Source organism: Condylura cristata, unplaced genomic scaffold (assembly GCF_000260355.1).
Source record: "Condylura cristata isolate star-nosed mole 26May11 unplaced genomic scaffold, ConCri1.0 scaffold00035, whole genome shotgun sequence".
NCBI lineage: Eukaryota > Metazoa > Chordata > Mammalia > Eulipotyphla > Talpidae > Condylura > Condylura cristata.
Window position 1 is genome coordinate 367,279 of NW_004567136.1, and position 22,782 is coordinate 390,060.

General features: G+C 35.1%; 1 protein-coding gene across 1 annotated transcript in view; it reads left to right on the forward strand.

Annotated features, from left to right (window-relative positions):
• DNAH14 (dynein, axonemal, heavy chain 14) overlaps positions 1-22,782 on the forward strand; it is a 127,515-nt gene that overhangs the window by 10,891 nt on the left and 93,842 nt on the right. Inside the window, exons 9-21 of the mRNA XM_004692941.1 lie at positions 622-766; positions 1,332-1,463; positions 4,868-5,118; positions 6,218-6,335; positions 8,237-8,510; positions 9,515-9,557; positions 9,649-9,746; positions 11,871-12,025; positions 12,715-13,059; positions 15,831-16,172; positions 16,869-17,238; positions 18,699-18,889; positions 21,564-21,809. Coding sequence (XP_004692998.1) covers positions 622-766; positions 1,332-1,463; positions 4,868-5,118; positions 6,218-6,335; positions 8,237-8,510; positions 9,515-9,557; positions 9,649-9,746; positions 11,871-12,025; positions 12,715-13,059; positions 15,831-16,172; positions 16,869-17,238; positions 18,699-18,889; positions 21,564-21,809 — 2,710 coding nt within the window. The remainder of the gene's footprint in view (positions 1-621; positions 767-1,331; positions 1,464-4,867; positions 5,119-6,217; positions 6,336-8,236; positions 8,511-9,514; positions 9,558-9,648; positions 9,747-11,870; positions 12,026-12,714; positions 13,060-15,830; positions 16,173-16,868; positions 17,239-18,698; positions 18,890-21,563; positions 21,810-22,782) is intronic.

The window sequence follows — 22,782 nt, forward strand, 5'->3', positions numbered from 1 at the left end:
TCTGGTATTTGTTTTTCTCTCTCTGGCTTATTTCACTTAGAATAATCCCCTCCAATTCTGTCCATGATGTGCTAGTTTCTCATTCGATTCTTTTCTACTCTTCCTTCTGTCATTGTTAGCAATCATTTGTCTCACCTTTATGGCCACAATCAAACCAAAAGAAAGGAGAAGAGTAAATACAAGGGTCCTTCTCTATTTAGGATATTCTAGGATAATTTAAGAAACATTATCCAAACAATCCCAAATTCAGTTAATTTTTTTCCTGTAGCTGGGATTTAGTAAATTGAGGACATTCATTTAAACTTCATAAATAAAATAAAATAATAAATAGTAAATACAATTCTTTTTGGCTGTTACTGCTTACTATTCTAAATTACTAGAACTCAGTGGCTTACAGAGTAACACCATTACTTGTTTTTTTAGCACACCAGTACCAAGCCTTTCCTTCAACAGTATTAATCAAACAAATCTGTGATGCTTAGTAATCTTTGTCAGTATCATTTAAAATGTATATGTAATGCATATTAATTATGGAAGTATAAGACAAATTATACTAGTTATCTCTGAATTTCATGCTATTGAATAAGAGATAAATTGGGATTTTTTTTTTTTAACTTTCAGGTCACTTCTATCCCATGGGCTTTTTTTGGCTGACGAATTATTTCTAGGGTGTTTGCTTTTTATAAAGAGACTTTGCGAAGATGCCATTAATCCTCTAAATGGTAAAAAAAATGAAGATAACTCATCTGCCATATGCCTTGTAAAGGTGGGTAGAAAAATCCTACTATAAGCTAAGATTGGCATAAGGAAACTAGAAAGAGCAAATGCTGGTTTGAATTAGAGGAATACAGATTTCTGGATCCATAAGTAGACTATCCCTATGGATGGCTTATCTTCAAAATATGTAGAGAACATTATTCCTGTGTGTAGTCAATTTCAATAATTGCCAGCATTAATTATAATTTCTTCCACATATTTAACCTAAGTCTGTTATGAGGCCCTTTATTTTCAGAACCTGTACAATATTCTTCATAAATATATCATTTGTGATGACATAATTGCTGTTTACCAGTTGTTTTTCTCTTAGTATAGCATGTCAAGAAATTTTCATAAGTTGCAACTCGGAGGTTGTGGTTAAATTTATAAATTTTCCTTTTCTACAATAGGGCAGTCTTCTTAATGAATGATCTAACTTATGTAGAATAGTTCTTTCAAAGGAATGCATATCTCTATATCTATATATGCATATATAAAGTGTTTAATATACAATTTAAAATTGTACAATTGAATTTTGATTCTACAACACTCAACATTTGCTATTATTTAATTAGCTGGATAGATCTCGAACGTATTCTCTGGATGAATTCTGTGAAGAGCAATCACAGCAAGCTACCCAGGCACTGAAACAGTTTAAGGCTATCAGGAGTAAAGCAATTTCAGAAATTAAAAGTACACTTTTAAAGGTAATGCTTTTTATCCCCTCTATCAGATTCATCCTCTCTATCAGGTATCAGTGACTGAAATGTCAACCCTGCAAAAGTGTTGGAAATGGACAATTAAAGGGACAAAGATGGTTAACCAAACAAGTAATACTGCACGTTTACTAGGTACAGACACTAGATGTTCTCTCTCGAGCAGAGGCTCATATTTTGACACTGCTCTTTCATGTAGCCAGCAGACCACTAAATTGCTGGATCCTTTGCCATCAGTCAGGGAACTTTCCCCATGTTCAGAGTGAGTGTCATTACAAAGCATTGCTATTACTTCTATTATTTTGTTACGACATTTGATATTTAAATGCTGAGAAATATTCTTCTCTTTTTGGATGTCTTTTGTCAGGTTGTTCTGACAAGATTGTTTCTAGTACCATGTTGATAGGAGTGGTGAGTGTGGGGACCCTTGTGTTGTTCCTGATCTTAAAGGAAAAACTTCCACCATTGTATATAATGTTAGCTGTGGTTTTGTCATTGAAGTATGTTTATTCATTGAATATTTATTACATTGAAGTACATTGTTTTCTCTATACCCAATTTGTTGAGTATTTTTTTCCACTAAAGGATATTGTATTTTGTTAAATGCTTCTTCTGAACCTATTATTATAATCATGATCTTTAGCTTTCAGTTTATTAAGGGAGTTATCATATTTGCTGACATGTATTGATTGAACCATCTTTGCATCCCAGAGATATATTCTGTTTGATCATGGATAATGTTGAATCCAATTTGCTAGTAGTTTAGAATTTTTGTGCCTACATTTATCAGGGAGGTTGTCTGTAGTTTTCTTTTATTGCTGTGTCATGAGTGTTGGTATAAGAGTAATGCTGACCTTGTAAAATGAGTTTGGGTGTATGCACTCCCCCTCAAGTGTTTGGAAGAGCTTGGAAAGGATTGGTATTAGTACTTATTTAAATGTTTTGCAGACTTCACTAAGGCTTTGGGCCTTTTTAGTCTTGGGAGCTTTTGATTATTGACTCAGAACCCTGCAAGCTATTGGGGTCCTTGATATGCTTCCAGATCCAGCATCTACCGATTCAAGTAAGCACTGGTGGTGGCTGGAATTTGCTGGTGCCCATGTAGTAGCAGAAACCAGTTGTTGGAGATAGATGCATAATTATGAGTTCCAGGGAAGGAATCAATGACTGGGTACCCTGATAGCTGCTGAAACTTTGCATGTACAGCTATGATTGATGAGTCTCATGATGGGTGGTCCACTGCCAGTAGTTACTGTATGAAAATATAATAGTTATGAACTAATTGAATGGAAACTGAGAACCACCACCATTGAGGTAAACCTGGAGTCAAAGTTGAGATATGCTTAATCCAAAATTTATTCTGTGTTGATAGTGAATAAATTAGCCTATTAAATGCCAGAATCCCTACCTGCCTCTTTAATATTCATGAAAAAAGAGGAGTAGTTCTAGCCATATCACTTGTGTTGTGGGATTGATGAAATTACTAAATGGTTCAAAGCTGATTTAGAATTGATGCTATTTAAAAATTTTTTTTGATTAATAGACTCTGCTTCACCATTTTACCCGTTAAAAGCTCTCTGTTTTTCAAAGAACGTTTTCAGGTCCTATTACAACTCCTCATTAAAACACAACCTTTTCAATAAAAGCATCACCCTTTATGTAAGTTAGTATTCCATTAGTCAGGTGCAGGTTGACTGTGTTCTTACATGGTATAGAACTTGCTTTGTCTTACAGTTTTTTTTTTTCTACCATCAACCCTCTTACCCCTTTTGAACCATTCTCCCTGCAGTATCCCTCTTAACCCAGAAACCTTACTTTACTTATTAATGACAGCTTTTATAAGCGTTTTATTTTTATAAGTATTTTACTTCATTGAATGATCTGTTATGTAAAAGTGTAGTATTTGTTTTTGTGATTCTGTCTTGACTTACTACACATAATTCTTGTAAATCTTGTTGTGTGTGTGTATTTATATGTGTCATTCTCCTAGGTGTGTAGGTTTGAACCATTCTCCCTGCAGTGTGTGTAGGTTATTGTGGTGTTAACCTACATCACCTTTATTAAATGTTATGCTGAAGATTTTTCCGTATATCTGTTGGCCTTCTAGATATGCTATTTGGTGAATTGTCTGGTTAGATCTGCTGCACATTTAGTAATTGGGTTGTTTGTTTTTATATCGTTGAATTGTATGCTTTTAAAAATGTATCTTAGACATTAATTGCTTGTTTGCTTCATAAGGTGTAAGTAGTTTCTTCAGTTAGATGTCTTTTACTACTTATATTTCCTTTCACTGTATAAAAGACTTTTAATTTGAGGTAATTCCAGTTGTTTGATTTTGCTTTTAATTTCATATTGAGGATTGAGTCTCTAAAACATTTTAATCATTGATGTCATGGAACATATTGCCAAAGCTTTCCTTTATATATTTATTGTTGGAGATCTACCTTTTTTAAAAAACATAAATAATTTTTTTTCTAAGCAACTATTAATCAGTAAATATCATATTGCCTCATATTGGCAAACAATTCTGCCAGAGAGAGTTAGCCAGAACTGGAAAAAGTTTGCCAAACAACTGATTCAATTTATTAAAAAGAAAAGAAAATGAAAATGAAAGTGAGTAAAATGAAACACAAATAGGAGCAACATAAAAACTAATGAAATTACGTTTAAAAAAATTAGAATGTAAGTTGGCCTATTACCTAGTACTGTCATACCCTTGAAGCAAAAAAGAAAAAAAACAAGTAAGAACAACATATAAAAGAATAAAAATTGGAAATGCTTTTAGAACGAAAAGTCCATTTATAATAAACACAGTTTATGTATTTAAAAGGAATAATTTCAAGGTTATTTTAAAAAGAATTTAGAATTATAGCACCAAAATTGTACTGAAGACACCTTGTATTTTTGTATCAAAACATGCCATTCTCCAATAATGTGCTCAGTCAGTTGTCTTAGGAGATATATTTCTTAAAAATACATCAGATTTGAGCTTAAACTTTTTCTTAGTTTTGTATTACCTAGCATATATGTTTTGTAAAAAGTCTAATTGTGTTACCATACCATGGGGGGAGTGGAAGTGGATTGAGTTTTAGGAAACCTTGTATTTAAACTTGACTGTCCTGTTAGTAACTCTTAGTGTGTTTGAGGAGTGTTCCTCTGTATCTTAATATGTTGATAGTAGTATGTATTTCCCATTTGAATTCTTATCTGCTTATAAATAAGGCACCCAAGGCTTCAAAACACAAACTGTTGCCTCTTTGTTGATGAACAATGAATGATGCTGAAAATGTTTAGTGTTAACATGTTATTTAGACCAAAAAAAATTCTTTAAGTTAGAAATCATGCTATATCAATATGGGAAATCACTTGTCTCTCAATTGTTTATTTAATTGTAGGTGGCAGAAAAGGAAGATATTAAAGAATATTTTGAGTCAGAATTGTTGGAAGATGACAGAACCCATTTCAAAATACCTAACTATCGGCGTTTTTTAGAGACAATACTGAGGTTTCTGAAGCTGGTTGACTACATATTTCAGGACCTCATTTGTCAACTAATGAACACAGCAGTTACACTGTTACTGGAATTATTTGATAGCTCTGCCAGAATAACATTTTCAGTGGAAAAAAAGAATGAAAATCTCATCAAGTAAATCATACTTTTTTGAATTATGAAAGAAATTTATAATCGGAATGTAATGTATTACCATTGTGGAGGAAATATCCAGTAATTTAAGCTAGAATTTGAACATTCTCCTTGCAAAAGATTATACCTTTCTTTTACTCAACTTTTGTAATTACTGCCCTATTAAAACTTGTAGAATATTTTTATTTCTTTATTCTAATGAAATAAGATATGTGATTTTTTGTTGAAATTTTACACACACACACCACCTACCATTTTAACCATCTTTAAGTGTGAAATCAATGGCATTAAGTACACTCACAGTGACGTACTACCATCACTATACCTATTTCCAGAACTTTTCCATCATCCCATAATTAAAATCTCTACTGATTAAGTCATGGCTCCTCACTCCCCATGCATCACATCCTACAAAGCTCATATAACCTCTGGAATGCTTTCTGAATCCAAATTTATGTATTCTATGTATCTCGTGTAAGTGGAATTATAAATTACTTGCCCTTTGTGTCTGACTTTTCACTCAGCATTGCATTTTCAAGGTTTATCTTTGCTGTGTGTAGCATGTGTCAGAATTTCCTGTTTAAGGTCGAATATTTTAATATATGTATATGCGGCTTTTCATTTATCCATTCATCTAGTCAATGGCATTTGGGTTGTTTTAACTACTGTGAATGATGGTGCCATGGATATTAATGTGAAAATAAATGTTTGAGTCCCTGCTTTCAATTTTTTGCTTGCTTCCCAAGAAGTGAAGTTGCTGTGCAAATGATAATTCCACATCTGATTTTGAAGAACTTCCTTACTGTTTTCCACAATAGTTGTACCATTTTAATTCCCACTAGCAAAGAAAACACCAGCTTTCTAATCCTGATCAGCGCATTGTTTTTCACTTTTAAAATAATAGTCATCTTAACTGGTGTGAAGTAGTGTTTCATTGTGGTATTAATTTGTATTTTTCCTCATGATTAAGTTGTGCTAAACATTTTTTCATGTACTTATTGGCCTATCTTCCTTGGAGGAATATTTAGTATTAATGTGTTCTGGACATTAATGAAATAAAAGAATTTAAAAAGATTGTTTTCCTTCCCATTTCTTAATCTAGAATATACAAGGACATTTTTGCCTTCACTGAAAGGATAACAAATGATTATGAAGTACTTGTTAATACTAATTCATCTTCTCTTCAAAAGTCAGAGGTAAAACCAAAAATTACTAATGAGGTAAAATGATCAAAATTTTCTTTTGAAAATATAAGCACAAATTAAACACTTTTAATAAGGTTAAAAATATCTTTTACTCATTTGTTTTTAATTGAAGTAATATTGAGAGATAATATCCATCAGGTATTACCATCTTTGTGTATTCACCACCAAGTCAACCACAACCCACCACCAGAGGCCACTTGCTTCCTTCCCTCTTTGTTCTAATCCTCCCACACACACATGCTCCCTGTGCTTCAGTTTCGTAGTCAGGTGTCAAGGGTTGATTTTTCAAAAAATATTTATTTATGCATACAGAACTGGGGTACAGGCCAGAGGTGCAGGGATGGTGAGAGGATTCACTGGAGACAGAGTGGGGAGTAGAATAGGCAGAGTGACAAAATACACTGCTGAGGGGAGCAGCGGGCAGGTCAGGAGAGGTCTGCTGCACCATGTGGGTCACCTCCAGGGCTGGAGATTGAACTCACACTGAAGTGGCTGCAGCTCACTTGCAGTGCTGTGTTTTAACTCTCTGTGCCAATAGGGAGGACCACGGTTAGTTTTTAAGTATGTCTGTATCTAACTCTTAGTTTAGTTACTTTATAGTCTACATATTAGTGACCCCATCTGTTATTATCTTTCTTCTTCTGACTTATTTTACTTAGCATTATCTCTTCAAGTTCATGGCACAAGTGGTATGAGGTTTTTTTTGATTGCTGAGTAATATTCCATTATCTTCTTGATCCAGTCCTCATTTCTGGGGCACTTAGTTTGTTCCATAATTCATCTATAGTAAATAGCATTGCAAAAACATGGGTGTGAGTTTCCTTTTGAATTAATGTTTTTGAATTTGGGGGATAGAATACCTAAGAGTGGAATTACTGGGTCAAATGGAAGATCCAATTTTAATGTTTTGGAACACCTCCATACAGCTCTCCATAAGGGCTGGGCCAGTTTGCTTTCCCACCAGCAATGTAGGAGAATTCCCTTTTCTCCACAAGCTTGCCAGCATTTGTTGTTTCTGCTTTTTCATATGGACCATGCTCACATGTTTGAAATGGCATTTCATTGCAGTCATGATTTGTATTACTCTAATAATAAGTGATTGTGAACATTTTGGAGAAGTGTTTGTTTAGGTCTTTTGCTGCTTTTGATAAGGTTATTTGTCTTTGTAGAGTTTTACAAGTTCTTTACATGTCTTTGATATCAGCCCTTTGTGTGGTGTGCAAATATTTTCTCCCATTCGGTAAGGTATGCTATGTCAAGAACTGTTTTTTTCTATGTACTTTATTATAGTTTTAGGGTTTGCTTCCAAGGCTTATTTATTTATTTATACATACATACAAGAACTGGAGTACAGGCCAGAAGTACAGCAGGTGAGAGGATTCACTAGAGACAAAGTAGGGAGCAGAACAGGCAGACTGACTGAGGGGAGCAGTGGGCAGGTCAGGAGAGGTCTGCCATGCTATGTGAGTCACCTCCCTGGATGAGGATTGAACTCCTACTGCAGTGGCTGCAGATAGCTTTCTAGTGCCGTGCTTTTAAACCTTTGCACCACGAGGGATGGCCCCTTTGATCCATTTTGAATTGATTCTTGTGCATGGTGTGAGAGATGTCTAGTTTCATTCTTTTTCATGCTGCTGCCCAGTTTTCCCACACTTGTATTGAAGAGCCTCTCATTGCTCCAGTATATGTTTTTGTCTCCTTTGTCATAGATTAACTGCCCATATATGTGTGTGTTTACTTTTGAGTCCTCAATTTTGGTCTCTGTGTATTTTTTGAACATGCACCTGCATGGTGATAGGATGTTATTCATTTCTAATAAAGTTGCTATTTATCATTTAAAACTTAGCGTTGTGTTATAGTAAATGGTCTTTTAGTTATATATTGTTACCAACATTCTAATATATATGTTAAATTAGATTTTCATCAGTGATAAAGTGGATAAGAAAAAAATGTGTGCAGCGATATTTAAAGTCAATCTACACTTGAGAATTCCCACTGAAAGTGATTCCTCAGAAAATTCTAAAGAAGACTTTAATGAATCTGACATGCAATCTGAAAATTCTGTGACAAGTGAAAATGAAATATCAGAAAGTGAAGCCAACTCTACCACAAAAACCCTTAGTGGAGAACTGTCCCCAGAAATGAAGAAGCCCAAAACATGTAGTTACAATCTTAGAGACCTAGTTTCAGGTAAGACAAGACTATTAAAAATGAAGGGAAGTGGCCCTCCCTGGTGGTGCAGCGGGTTAAAGCACAGCACTGAGAATCTGAAGCCACTTCCGTATGAGTTCGATCCCCGCCTGCCGCCTGCCCGGGAGGAGACCACATGGCGAGCCAGACCTCTCCTGACCCGCCCACTGCTCCCCTCAGCAGTGTACTTCGTCGATCTGCCTGTTCTGCTCCCCACTCTGTCTCTGGTGAAGCCTCTCACCGCCCCTGAGCCTCTGACCTGTACCCCAGCTCTGTATGCACAGATAAATAAATAAATCTTTAAAAAAAAAAAAAAAATGAAGGGAAGTATTCTAATAGCTAGAAAAATAACATGAAGGCAATTTTTCACTTTATAAGTTATAATTTATAAATATTAAAGTAAGAATGCTCAAAGTAAGCATAAATGTATAGTTCCTTTGTGGTACTTGCAAGTAATCACACTTTTTTTTTTAAAGATTTATTTATTCGTACGAATGGGGTACAGGCCAGAGGTGCAGAGGGTGAGAGGATTCACCAGAGACAGAGTGGGGAGCAGAACAGGCAGATCGACGAAGTACACTGCTGAAGGGAGCAGCGGGCGGGTCAGGAGAGGTCTGCCGCGCCATGTGGATCTCCTCCAGGGCAGGCGGGAATCGAACTCATGCGGAAGTGGCTTTAGCTTCTTTGTGCTGTGCTTTAACCTGCTGCGCCACCAGGGAGGGCTTGTAATCACACTTTTAATCTCCAAATACTACTTTGAACTAAGGAGGACCTTAAGGACTCCCATCATTAGGGTGAATAGCTCCTGAGATACTTGCTTAAAAACGTGGCCATTTGGATTCCATGTTAGTCCTCCTTAATTAGAACCTAGGGGTAGGGTATATTGTTTTTCAGTACTGTCTTTCAAATGACCTTACCAGTTTACTTTTAAGTTGTTTAGAAAACCTGAAATGTGTTGACTTACCATCTTTTTATTCTCTCTTTCTTTCAATGGATTCTAATAGACATAAATATTGTGACCGAAGTTGATAAAATCGTATGCGATCAGTAAGTATTTAGACATTTTTGATATTATAAGTAATTGTGTTCTATTTTAGTTATTACTTTCTTCTGAACTATGCTTTTATTGTCTCTTTAGGTTATCAGAATTCCCTACAAATCTCTTTATAGCTCCTAACAGATTGGAGTTTTCGAGTAAAATTCAAAATATGGTGGCAGATATTGAAAAATGTATAAGTAAGTATTTTAAAAGCTTATTTGTATACATTGTCTTCTTTGGACATGTTTTCTTAAATTTAGGCATTTACAAAAGAGTTTGTTGGACATTTTGTTATATTATTTGTACTCTTGGGACCAATCAATGTGAATTTGTCATTACTTGAGGACGTATAAATTTGACACATAGTCATATAGGACATAATATTTGGAGAAATAACCCAAGACTTGAATTGTTTCAGTAATGTGACAGAGTTTTATAAGTTCTTCAACAAATAGCCACTATCTTTTATGTAATAGTGTGACAAGATATTGTTCCTACCACTACACTGTCCAGTTTTATGGGTCCTGTAAACACACGTTGCCTCAATGGAATCAAATAAGTAAAATTCATCTGCTTATAGCATGAAGAACAGAGTGTTCTTGTTTTTACTGGTGAAGTTATGTTACGCGGACATACCACTGTTTTAACTATTCCTATTGGGGTTGTTTGCATCTTGAGTCAATTGTAAATAAAATCGCTACAAACAGTCCATACAGTTTTTTGATAAACATAAGTTTTCTTTTGTCTTGGATAAAATATCCAGAGGTGGGATTGCTGAGCATATGGTAGGTATGTTTAATTTTTTAAGAATTGCAGAGATTTATCATTTTGCATTCCTACCAACAATGTATAAGGCTTCCACTGGTTTGTTATGAATCTTTATTAGCACTTGCCATTGTTGGGTTAAAAATATATTTAGCCAATCTAATAGATGTGTGGTAATAATTTCTTTGTGGTTTTAACTTGCATTTCACTAAAGACTAGTGATCTTGTTCTTCTTTTCATATGCCTGTTATATGCCTGTATTAATGTATGTCTCATTTGGCCAAATATCTCTTTAGATCTGCTTATTTTTTGTTGTTCTTGTTTTATCTTTATCTTTTATTTTATTTTATTTTTTTAAAAAAGATTTATTTATGCATACAGAACTGGGTACAGGCCAGAGGTGCCGGGTGGGTAAGAGGATTCACCAGAGACAGAGTGGGGAGCAGAACAGGCAGATGAATGAATTACACTGCTGAGGGGAGCAGCGGGTGGGATAGGAGAGGTCTGAGATGCCATGTGGTCACCTGCGGCTCTCTTGCAGTGGAGCACTGTAACCCGCTGCGCCACCAGGGAGGGCCTAAATTTTATTTTAGAGAGCAGGGAGTGACACAGGAGATGTTTGTTGCTCATTTTTTTTTTTTTAAGATTTATTCATTTATTCATACAGAACTGGGGTACAGGCCAGAGATACAGAGGGTGAGAAGATTCACCAGAGACAGAGTGGGGAGCAGAACAGGCAGGTCAACGAAGTACACTGCTGAGGGGAGCAGTGGGTGGGTCAGGAGAGGTCTGCCGCGCCATGTGGTCACCTCCGGGGCAGGCGGGGATCGAACTCATGCGGAAGTGGCTTAAGCTTCTTAGTGCTGTGCTTTAACCCGCTGCGCCACCAGGGAGGGCTTGTTGCTCCTTTTTTAAAATTGGAGTATTTGCTTAGTTTCAATGCGTTTGTGCTTTAGATACAAGTCTTTTATCAGATACAAAATTCACAAATATTTTTTCCTCAATTTGTGCCGTATCTTTTCGTTCTTTTTACAAAGCTAAACTTTCTAGTTTTGATAAAGTATAGCTTACCACTTTTTATCTTTTATGAATTATACCTTTATTTTGTATCCAAAAACTCTTTCCTATGTTTTCTTATGGGATATTTATAGATTTCATTTACATATGTGATTCCTCTCAAGATGATTTTGAATTATATGTAAAGTTTTTTTCCTTTGAAAAAACTAGACAGTAGAGGTTGGGTCTTCTCATCTTTTTATACTTACAATGGTACAGTGTTCTTCACAAAACAGATGCATTTTTGATATTTGTTTACTTAGTCCTTATTCTAGTTTCTATTTTAATCATGCCTTCCTCCACCACCACCCAAGTATCTAGGAGTGATTCTTTTTTCATGTTAAATTCAATTAGTTGTACCTGCCTTTAAATTCTGTTTATCAGTATAGAATGTTAAGTAGCTCTCACAATGAACCAGTCTTGGTTTTCTGTAGCTCTATTTTAAGGTGTTGTTTTTATTGGAACTCCTGAAAATGTTAACTTCTGAATTTTAATTTTAGCCTCAATTATTCCTCTTCACCAAGATCCCCGCCTGTCTATCTTTACTACTTCGGCTTTAACTTTAATTAATAAGACAGACGGTGAGCTAGAACATAAGTCCAGATGGCCAGACTGTCAGAAACTTTTTGAAATGGATTCTTCTTATCAAAATAAAGTAAGTTATAAGCAGTTCATCTTAGGAAGCATTCGGAGCAGAAACCCACTGATATTCCTAGGTGAATGGAAGTTATTGAAAAATTATAGTATCATAATTTATGGCAATCAGAAAATGATGCCCAGATTATCTCCTATGTGCCTTTTTCAATATCATTTATCTGTTCGCTTCTGTGTTTTTCCTACTTATCTCATGAAAATGAGCTTTTTCTTTTATGGTCCTTGCCCAGAGGTTGGCTTGATGTGGCTCCAGTCATCCCCATCACCACTTAACTGTGTCTTTTTTATTCAAATTCAGTAGAGAATCTAGTTTTGTTTTTTTTTTAATTTTTATTCTTTTACAATGGTTCATTATTCTATCCCATTCAAAGGTAAGTATGTCTTGGGAATTGGTAAAGCCACATAGAGTATAGAACTTTTTTTTTTTAGGGCTTTGCATAGATCATCTACCCTAAAACAGGGTGAAAGCAAAGGAACAAAAAACAGTCTATCTAACACATGGCTCAAAATAATATAATTATAAAGTTGATAGCTTAGTAAGTCTTCATGTAAATATCAATATAGAGGAAGTCAGTTGTAGTGGTTCTCAATGAAAAATACTCCACATAAAACTATTTTAAATACCCACATATTTGACTATATACATTTTGTACTCTAAAAAATCTAACTTTTGAACATTTTTCTTTATAGATTGTGAGTCTGCTGACTATTATTGGTGATTCAATGGGCCTAGTTACTGTTTATAGCCACAGGTTTTTAAAATACTGTACCGTGGTAGAGAAGGCCAAACTCATGATGACAAAAATATCATTTATGGAAGAACTGACTTCAGCACAATTTAAAACTATACTAAATGTATTCAGGAACTATCTAATATATGTCGTTGATATGGTCATTGAGAAACGCATTGGCATTTTCAAAGTCCTAAGTCTTGATTATCAGTCAGAATGCTTACCATATGTCGATAATACCATATGCCGGAGCCATAGCCTCTTGCAATCTATAATTACAAAAAGGAATGCAAATCTGCTGAAAGTAAGTACTTTAAAAATTCCTATGTCATGATTATTACGGTTAGTGGATAATAGGTAATAATTTTATAGTAGATAAAAATTTGAAAATATATACTCAGAAAACGTACTTTATGATTATTATCCTCCAACAGTTCTAATATGTGTTGCATGAGTTTGGGTCATAATGAAATGTAACTTGCCCAAACAAAGCTGTCTGACCACTGTGTCTGAAATTGCACCCCATGTCACTTACCACCTCTTTTGCCTGGGGGGAACCATTGTCAGGTTGCAAACAGGGAAATGGCATGAAGCAATTTGTAGAGCCTTTTCTTTTTTCCTGTTTCTTCATTGTCATTTAAGTACCAGTGTTCCACGTCCCTGTAGTGGTTTGGCAGCTTAAGATTTCCCCTTCTGTAGAGTCACCACAGCACGCCTACCACTGAAGCACTCATAGTCCGGTGCCAGAGTCCTTCACGGTGGTCCCTTTTTGTCCTTCTCTCTCCTCCCCTCTTTGAAAGCCACAGCTCTCTGGTCAGTTTTCAAGAATTGGTTTTAAAGGTTTTATGTGGTGTGGCTCTTTGTTTGGTTTTTCTACATTGTATCTATAAGGGGTACCACCCAGAATTTATCTTTCTCTTCCAGGTTTATTTCATGTTGCATAATCCCTCCAGCTCCATCCATGTTGCCACAAATGGCATAAATTTATCTATTTTGGTTGCTGAGCAGCATTCCATTCTGACAAAAGAAGGGAAAAAGGGTGGTGTTTTACTTCCAGACTTCAAACTATGTTATAAGGTCATAATAATTAAAACATGACCATTGCATAGCACTGGAATGAAAACCCATGCACAGGCCATGGAATGAAATTTAGAAACCAGAAATAAACTAAAAAATATACAGACAGCTAATTTACAACAAAAATATATACACGGAACTAGGAAAATCTCTTTTAATAAATGGTATTGCGAAAGAATAAATTAGACCACTTTGCACACCATACACTAAAATCAACTCAAAACGGATATAGGTTTGGATGTAAGATCTGAAAGTAATTGGCAGTTTTGTAAGGGCCTGGGTGCTGCAGTAAAGAGAGCTGACTAAATTGGGACTAGACAGGAGGAAACCGTTTCTGTAACCCAGGTGCGAGGTGATGAAAGCTTGAACTAGGGCAATAACAATATGGACCCTGACAAGTGTGTGGATTTGCGATGCATTTAGGAGGTGGGGTCACTAGGATTTAGTGTCTGACTATAAAGAAAAAGAGGTAGTAATTCAGGATGTTTTTAGGTTTTGGGTTAAGCAACAGGAATTTAGTGTTTGTAAAACTGTGTAATGTTCAAGTTTAGATACCCAGATAGACATGTCTGGAAGTCATGAGAGTCTAACTTGGAAATAAATATTTAAATGATTAATATAAAGGTGGAGTGAATAAAAATGCCCTGTTTATGTGTACGGCGGGAATAAAAAGGGACCTACCACAGACATCTGAGAATTATTACCATTTAGGGAATTGCCAGAGGAAGGAGGACCCAACAAAGTATCCTGGGAAGGGTCGACCAGAGATTAAGATGAAAGCAAGAATGTTTTGAGCAGTAAGGAATGTTGAATTGTTTAATACTAAAGTGTTTTAAGAAAGAATTAAATGTGTTTATTATATGGAAGGTTGCTAGGTGTTCCCATTCAGGCTTCTGTTTTCATTGCACTTATGTGTGGCAGGAACCCTCAGAAACCTGTATCATACAATTTTCTTGTCAGCATTACGTACAAGGGCACCCATTTTAATGAAATAGCAGCTGCCTGCCTTGGTTCACAAACTTAGTAAATACTGATGCTGGGGCTCAAATACAAGTCTTTCTGATTTTAAAACCTGTTCTTATAAAACCTGTGATTAAAGTGTATATGCAAATGTATGTATATGTATATGTATGCGCACACTCAGACTGCAGTAAATTTCTGAATGGTTAATAGTTCTTTTCGGGTAATGGAATAATAGATATTTTCTATGTTATGAACTTTTTTGCATTACAATGTTTACATAGGCATCTGTTTTATAATAAAATAACAAGGAATTAAAAAATTAGAAACAAGGAATTAATTCAAGTCTGAGATAATGAAAACTGAACTGACCGGTTGTAAAGTTATTCATGAGTCTTCATTAAAAACCAGTGAAACATGAGAAAAAATAGAATAAGTTATAATTTGAGTATAGATAAGCAATTCAAAATTTCATATGACACATATACTTATAAAAAATGTAGATTTTATACATATAGTAACTGATGCAAGTGGGATTTGGAATCAGGTTTAGCTTTGAATAATAATACTAACTCTGAATGTTTTTTAGACTAATTAATCCCTCTAAAACTCTGTGTGTAAATTAGAGAAAATAACACTTAATTAACAAACATGTTATGAGGACAAAGTGAAATGTTTATAAAGTATCTAGCAAATAAATGCTTTTAAATGTTGCAATTTTTATGTAGTGTTCACAGTTCAGTCACAACATTACTATTGTTAATACTTCCATTTCTTAGAAACAAAATTATTCATAACAGTACTTTCTCATGTCTTAGTATTTATTTTATCTACATTCAAATTCCTGTTAACAGTAGAAAGGATTTTATCATGTTAATGCACCCATACTTAAAACAATATTTACAATAATGTCTAGATGATATCTTTGTTTTTTCCTGAAATTATAATTAGCTAAGTTGGTGAGTAATATTAAAACAGTAGACCTTTAAAATAGTGAACATACTTATAAAATTATAACTGATGTGTTAATGATTTCAGGTTGTAGACACATCATTGAAGAAGCTGGAATGGGACCCTATTGAAATAGAAGAATTTGTGGAACATTTTACATTTTTGGGTGTGATTTCCTCAAAAATATCTAAGTTAGAAAAAGACTGCTTATCACTTACTGAATTGCATTCTGTTGTAAAGCATTTCCAGATACATATTTCTGAAGAGCAAACAGCCTTATTTAAGATTCTTCTTCACAAGTTTGGTCAACTGAAAATTGCTCTGAAGTTAAGTGAAGCAAAAAAAGAGGCCGCTCTTGCTAAATTCAGAGACAATTTGGAAACATATGTCAGTGGTCTGAGGGTTGATGTTAGTAATTTAAAGGCCAAAGTAAGTTTTTGTTTTTCTTTAAAAATCAGTTTGATCTTAGCCTCATGTAAGTCTTATGCATATAGGTTTTTGTTTTCTGTGAAATCCTTAGTAAATAATTTAATTCAAGTATTCTTAAACTGGAATCCACAGACTGACTCAGTGTAGTTTAGTAGGGGACAAATTGAGGCAATTTTTACTTTCCTTTCTATCTAGAGGATATTGCAAATATCCACAATTTCATGGGCAATTGTAAACCTCTAATAAGCTCTACAACATCTGAGTATTACAAAATTCACGTGGGTCATAATAAGGAAATGGGCTTCGGGGTTAGGCTGCAGGAAGACCAAACTCTAGAACTTCAATTTAGCATTTTATGAATGATATATAATGTCAGAACTTCCTTGAAAAGTTGTGATAGATATTAACCAACTTTCAAGATTGTATGGATTTAATTAGTACGGCATTGTGTTACTTACCACAGGGCCTGAAACAGAGAAGATGAACAATAAATTAGAACAGAACAGTATCTATTCTAATAAAAATATTAATTAAGTAAGTTAATCCCAATAAACAGCATAAGTCAAGGACCATCTTTTCACATTATGAAGGCAAATCATGGTGTCAGTTTAGAGTGAGTACTGAAATGCTATCAATAAAGTATGTTTAAATTCTGAGCATGGTGATCTCTTAGAATGTCTTGCTACTATTTTTTAGGTAAGAGATCCCGTTCTGTTGTGCACCCATACTCGAGTGTCAGAAGCAAAGGAAATGATCCAGATTCTCTCACAGGAAACTGCAAGTTTAGCTAACAAAGCTAAAACCTGTTCAGGCTTTCATGATTGCTTTATCGATTGCCAGTCTCAGATACATTCTCTTAATATGGAAGAGATTACACAGATTGTGATTTCGGAGATCTCCGACATTGAATATGATTTAACCTTAAGGACAATACTATGGAATGCACACGAGGAATGGGGAGAAGTCTTTTGCAAATGGAGGAGCAGTACTCTTTTCAGTATTGACACAACCTCAGTACAGAGAAGTGCTTCAAAATGGATGCAGAAAATCTTTGTACTAGAAAAAGGTAAAAGTGTATTTTTAAGTTGCCTCTGAGCCAGCAAGATAGTGGTTCTTGGTGATTTTTCTTCAGCTCCTCCCTGTTGCTGACCATTAATGAAATTTTAAATAGTAATTAATAATTTTGTGTCACTTAAAAATGGGTCCCTTATGATTCTGGACCTTCTTTGAGCCAGAGAATCCAGAGATGTTTTGATGATGAGACCTGACTTGCAGACTTTTCATCAAATTCTCATCTGATTTGCAATTTTGCCAGTGCTGCTTCTGTGTAATCATTGGTCATTCTTTGATATCATCTCCTTTCCAAAAGGAAAGTTTTACTTCCAAAGAGAACATTTTCGCTTTTTAAACTCCTTTAATTCTCAATTATTCTTCAAGATACTATCTCTTTTCCAGAAAAAAATTATTTCACTTGTTTTTAAATTATACAAGAGATATAGCTGTATCACAGAGTTTAGAAAAGAGAAAAATTTGAAACACATCTCTTATAGTCTCACTGCTTTGACAGTCATTTTGTGCATTCTCAATGTCTTGCTTTATATCTGTTTCAGTGAATAAGATATAGTGTAATCAGTAGACTACACCTTCTTTTCCCCCAGATTTCCTAGATTAAGGCCTATTGTTTGCCGGATTGTAAAATGCAAAACTCAACATTATTCTCTTATTCTTTTTACTTAGCCAGGCAGGTCTTAAAAACATTTTTGTAAAGGGGGGTGGGAGTGCACTGGACTATGGTGATGGCACATGGGTGATTGGTGGTGGGAAGCCCACGGGGATGACAACTGAGATGGGAAAAGGCACAAAATGATGTAAAAATAAACATAGTATTACAAAAAAAAAAACATTTTGGTTAGTCAACATGGCTTTATAAGATAGGGCCTACCTGAACACATTGGATATTCAAGAATACAGCTTCAGTCCTCCTAACCCTCACCTGGGCTCCTCTCCGTCTCTAAGTTGGGAACAGAGATGACAAGGGTCAAGCATTCAGCTGCATAGGCCTTGTGTCTGCTGCCTCAGTGGTTTTTCAGGGACAGAGAACAGACCAAGGTTGGTCTGGAGTAAACTTTTACCGGTATTTCTGTATTTCATTGTTAACTTATGAAATTATACTGACATATTTTCCCCTTGATGTTCTTTTAAGCTCTGAGCAGAGCTTAAAAGCCTGAAATCTGCAAGCATCTTTTGGCTGTATATATGTGTACCTATCTTGGCAGCAAAATTTGGAAAACGCTGTGTGTTTAGCTAATCCTCTTTTTGCATTTTAAAAGATAACTCGGGTCTGCAGGTCTTGGGTTTTTATCACTATTCTGACAATTATTTCTTTGTATTTTAATCCACAGTTGACTCTTACTGTAAGGCAAGATTAATGAAATTCATTATTTTAATGTAGACTAATAACCAATAAATTGTTATTACATTAAATCACAAATTTGTTTTCTGGGTTAAAAACATTGTTATTTATAGGTTTACCAAAAAATGACATGGTAGAACATCTTAAGCAGTCAGTGATGGATTTTAAACAAGAGCTGCCTATTTTCATCGCTCTGGGAAACCCCTGTCTCAGGCCTCGGCATTGGGAGGCTCTCCAGGAGATTATTGGAAATTCAGTTTCTCTTGATAAAAACTGCACAGTGGAGAAACTTGTAACCCTCAAGGTAAATAGAAATCATTTGAAAGAAATCGCCAAAAATAAAGGCCAATTTTAAGTAGGCAAGTAAATCTTCAGGGAATGGAGTTGGGAAAAAGAAGTTTATGGTCTAGGAAAGCAGGACTAGATGGTAGGTGAGAAAAAGTTATGTCTTATTGGGGCTGTGGGGGAGCTATTCATTATGCCCTTATATTTAAGTAACTCGAAAACAATAATCCTGGCTTTCTTACGTAACAAAATGAATCAGGTGGATTCATATTTTATCATTAAACAGTGCTCCTTATGATAGAGAGTACATTTATAGGAATAGAAAACTCAAAACTACTATATTCCATTTTATACTAAATAAAAATATATCAAAAGCATGTTTGGATAACCTCACTCAAAACTTGAAAATTAGCAACTCTTTGATTTGCTATATGGGTTTTGTTATAAAAATGTTCCATTATTTTTATGTTTTTTTCCCCTATTCTCATAACTAGATGAAGTTTCATGCTTCACAGTTGACAGTGACTAGTGTAGTAATAAAATCCAGTATCTAATTTCTGTAACTTTCTCCTAAATGGTCACTGTAGTAAAGAAGCAGGAATAATTTCAATTTAGAAAGAATTTGAATAGATTACTTAATATCACCTACCTATCTCAACCTATCTCCTAAACTCACCTGTCTAAAATATCTCAAATTTAACATGTCCAAAAATATGTTCTTATTCTCCATTTCCCAAATGCTACTTTTTCCTCTCTTCCCATCTCAGCTAGTGGTGACTGTATTTTTTTCCCCAGAGGTTAAAAATTATGAAAATCTGTTCTTCCACTCCTCATTCCATCTGAATCACCCCTCTATCCTGCATATTTACCAGATTATTATTATTATTATTGGATTATTACTAGAGCTTCTAACTGAGCTGTGAACTAAGAGTGAATTTAGCAAAAAATCTGCACAGTTTCAGAACATACAGGCTGATGCCAAACAACTAAGTTTATTCAAACCTGCATTATAAAACCAGCATTCCAATAATTTACAAAGCTTTGAATGAGTGGATCCTTCCCAGGCAAATCAGGTAAAGTGTAAATTTTGGCAGATTGAGTGCAGCAGTGAACAATAAAAGCAAAGGTGAAGTGGTATAGAGAGGATCAGCTAGTGACTTACACAGAGTTGCTGGCCTGTGAAACCTCAAAGGGTTCCAGCAAATGGTCCTTTGACTGCTAACATGGATAGTTTAAAAAGGAAGGCCTGTGCACCTTTTGGAGGATCTGAATTAAGATAATTTAACATTTGAATAAAAAGGAACATATTTTGCTTCTGAAATACTGTAGCCAGGAGTCAAATGCAGCCTTCTCCTCCTTGAGTTTAATATAAATAGTCAGAAGGGATAAGAAGGCAACCACTTGATAGTTTTCAGTGGACTTGAAGTCAGGTCCCACACTTTGGCCACAGAGGTTTGACAAGGCTAGATTCACTTGGTTGAAAATTTTCTTTGGATGTTAATCAATTTCTGTATCTCTTTTTTAGCAATGTCAGAATGTCAGCATTAGGCACAAAGTTCTTCAACCCAAAAAGTTGATGGCTTTTTTTGCCTTTGACTGGATAATGTATGTCAAGAGCTCGACTCCCTTCCCAAAGTCATAAGCAGTCAACTGATTCCATTAAATAAGAGAGCTGATGAAGTTGTATTTGTTTATTATCCTCACTGAACTACATTACCAAAACATAGGGATTAGGTAACACTCTTTAACCCTATGTAGATGACATACAGAACAGTGGTACTTCTTTTAGGGAAAAAGAACAGTCAGCCAAGATAGTTAATTCCAAAATTTTGAATGAGAAACTATCTTTGCTTATGGAAATTGATAGTCAGTCCACATGACAAAAAGATCTAGATGTATTCCACTAATGTATTCTGTAAACCTTTACTTTCAAGGATGTTGGGCAAATAAAGTCAAGCTGTAGAAACCTGGGTCCATTAAAGTTACATTATTTCAGATTATTGTGTCCCAAGAATTATTTTAGAAAGTAAAGGGCCTTCCCTGGTGGCACAGTGGGTTAAATCACGGCACTGTGAAGCTACTGCAGTCACTGCCACATGAGTTCAATCCCCGGTCAGGGAGCTGACCCACATGGTACAGCAGACATCCCCGGTCTCTCCCGCTGCTCCCCTCAGCAGTGTACTTCATTTATCTGCCTGTTCTGCTCCCCACTCTTTCTCTGGTGAATCTTCTTACTGCCCCTGCCCCTCTGGCCTGTACCCCAGTTCTGCATCTGTAAATATATAAATCTTTAAAACAAAAAGTAAAAGCGTGTCACAAAGGAATTGAGCAAGTGGCATTAGTGCAGAGAAAGAAAACTGAAGGAAGTGACGCCATATATTTCATTTATATATGCTAAAGGCCCTGGTAACTACTGTTTACTCTTATTGGAACCCAGAAATAGATACTGTTTTTAGAAGTTTTCACTGAGCATGAGTATATTTACTATGAGTACAAATAAGTGAATAAAAACTGAAAATGTTTATGTCATGAAAGTTGGCCAATGAAGTCTCTCATTAGGACATAAACCTAACTGGAAGCAGATCATCGATACTCCTGGTGTACACTAGACATGATCATTTAAATCTTTTATTTTAAATGTATCAGGGGTGATTTGCTCCACTGGATGCTTAAAAATAGTTTTTCTATTTTAGATGTTTCAATATGAAAAAGAAATAAACAAAATATCGACAGCAGCAACTAATGAAGCTGCTCTTGAAAAAATGCTCAACAAGGTTATTGAGCTTTGGAACACGACTCCTTTGCATTTAGTTCTTCATCAGACGGAGACTTACTCTAGCCTAATAATTTCATCAATAGATGCATTGTTAGCTCAATTAGAAGAGTCTCAAATCATACTGGCAACAATTAAAGGATCTTCCCATCTTGGACCTATTAAGGTAAATATTATGGCAAAGGGAAAATGTTTGAATTTAGTATAGTTTTATTGACCATTTAAATCTTTACATTGTGCAAATGCTGAAACAGTATTAATCATTAAAATGCTAACAGAGATGAGATTGAATTTTACTTGAAGTACTAAAAGCTTTTTACAGTAACATTATTAATTGCTCATGAAGAAATGAGAGTTTAATTTGTGAAGACAGATACATTTAGAGCATACAAAAACAGGGCCTTGTAAGCCATGACTTTTACTCGCAATGTTGTAACTATTGCTGGAAATCCACAGTTCTAGTATATCTATGCCAAAATAATTGCATTGATGTTCTGCCTCCAGAGGTAGAGTGCCTTATTTTCATTTCCTCTGCTTATGCTTTGAAAGGTTAAACCTGTCTCAGATGGCTGCATTATTTTTAGAACAGTGGTCACTCCACGTCTCCTTTAGGATAATTAGGAGTTATGCCGGGGTCTGCTTGTGTTCGTTGTTCCCTGATTGTCCATGTTGGCAGCCCCACGTTGAATAACATAGCGAAGAATCATTTAAAAACTTCAGGAAACTAAATTAGATAATAATGCAGAGATATGTAATCCTGAAAATAGTAGTTGACTATTGACTGGATATATTGAGTAATAGAAATAGATACACAACAAATGGCATTTGTGTCATTTACAACTGCACAACATTTTGGAAAAATGACATCAAAGACTTAGAGAAAAAAAGTGAAACTATATCTAATAGGATAAACTAACTTGACTATGTTCTCTAACACATCAGTGAAACGAAAACAAACAGCAGGAAAACAGCCCAAACCCAGAGAAACAGTATAAAAAAAGTCACAAAAAGGGAAATTTTAAGGTAACCAAGAAATAGGACAGTATAATAAGGTTGCTCTTTCTCTCTTTAAGTTGGAAATCTTTGTTAGACCCATTATTTCTATTTGTTGCCATCTTGTGTTTTCTGTCTTCATTGGG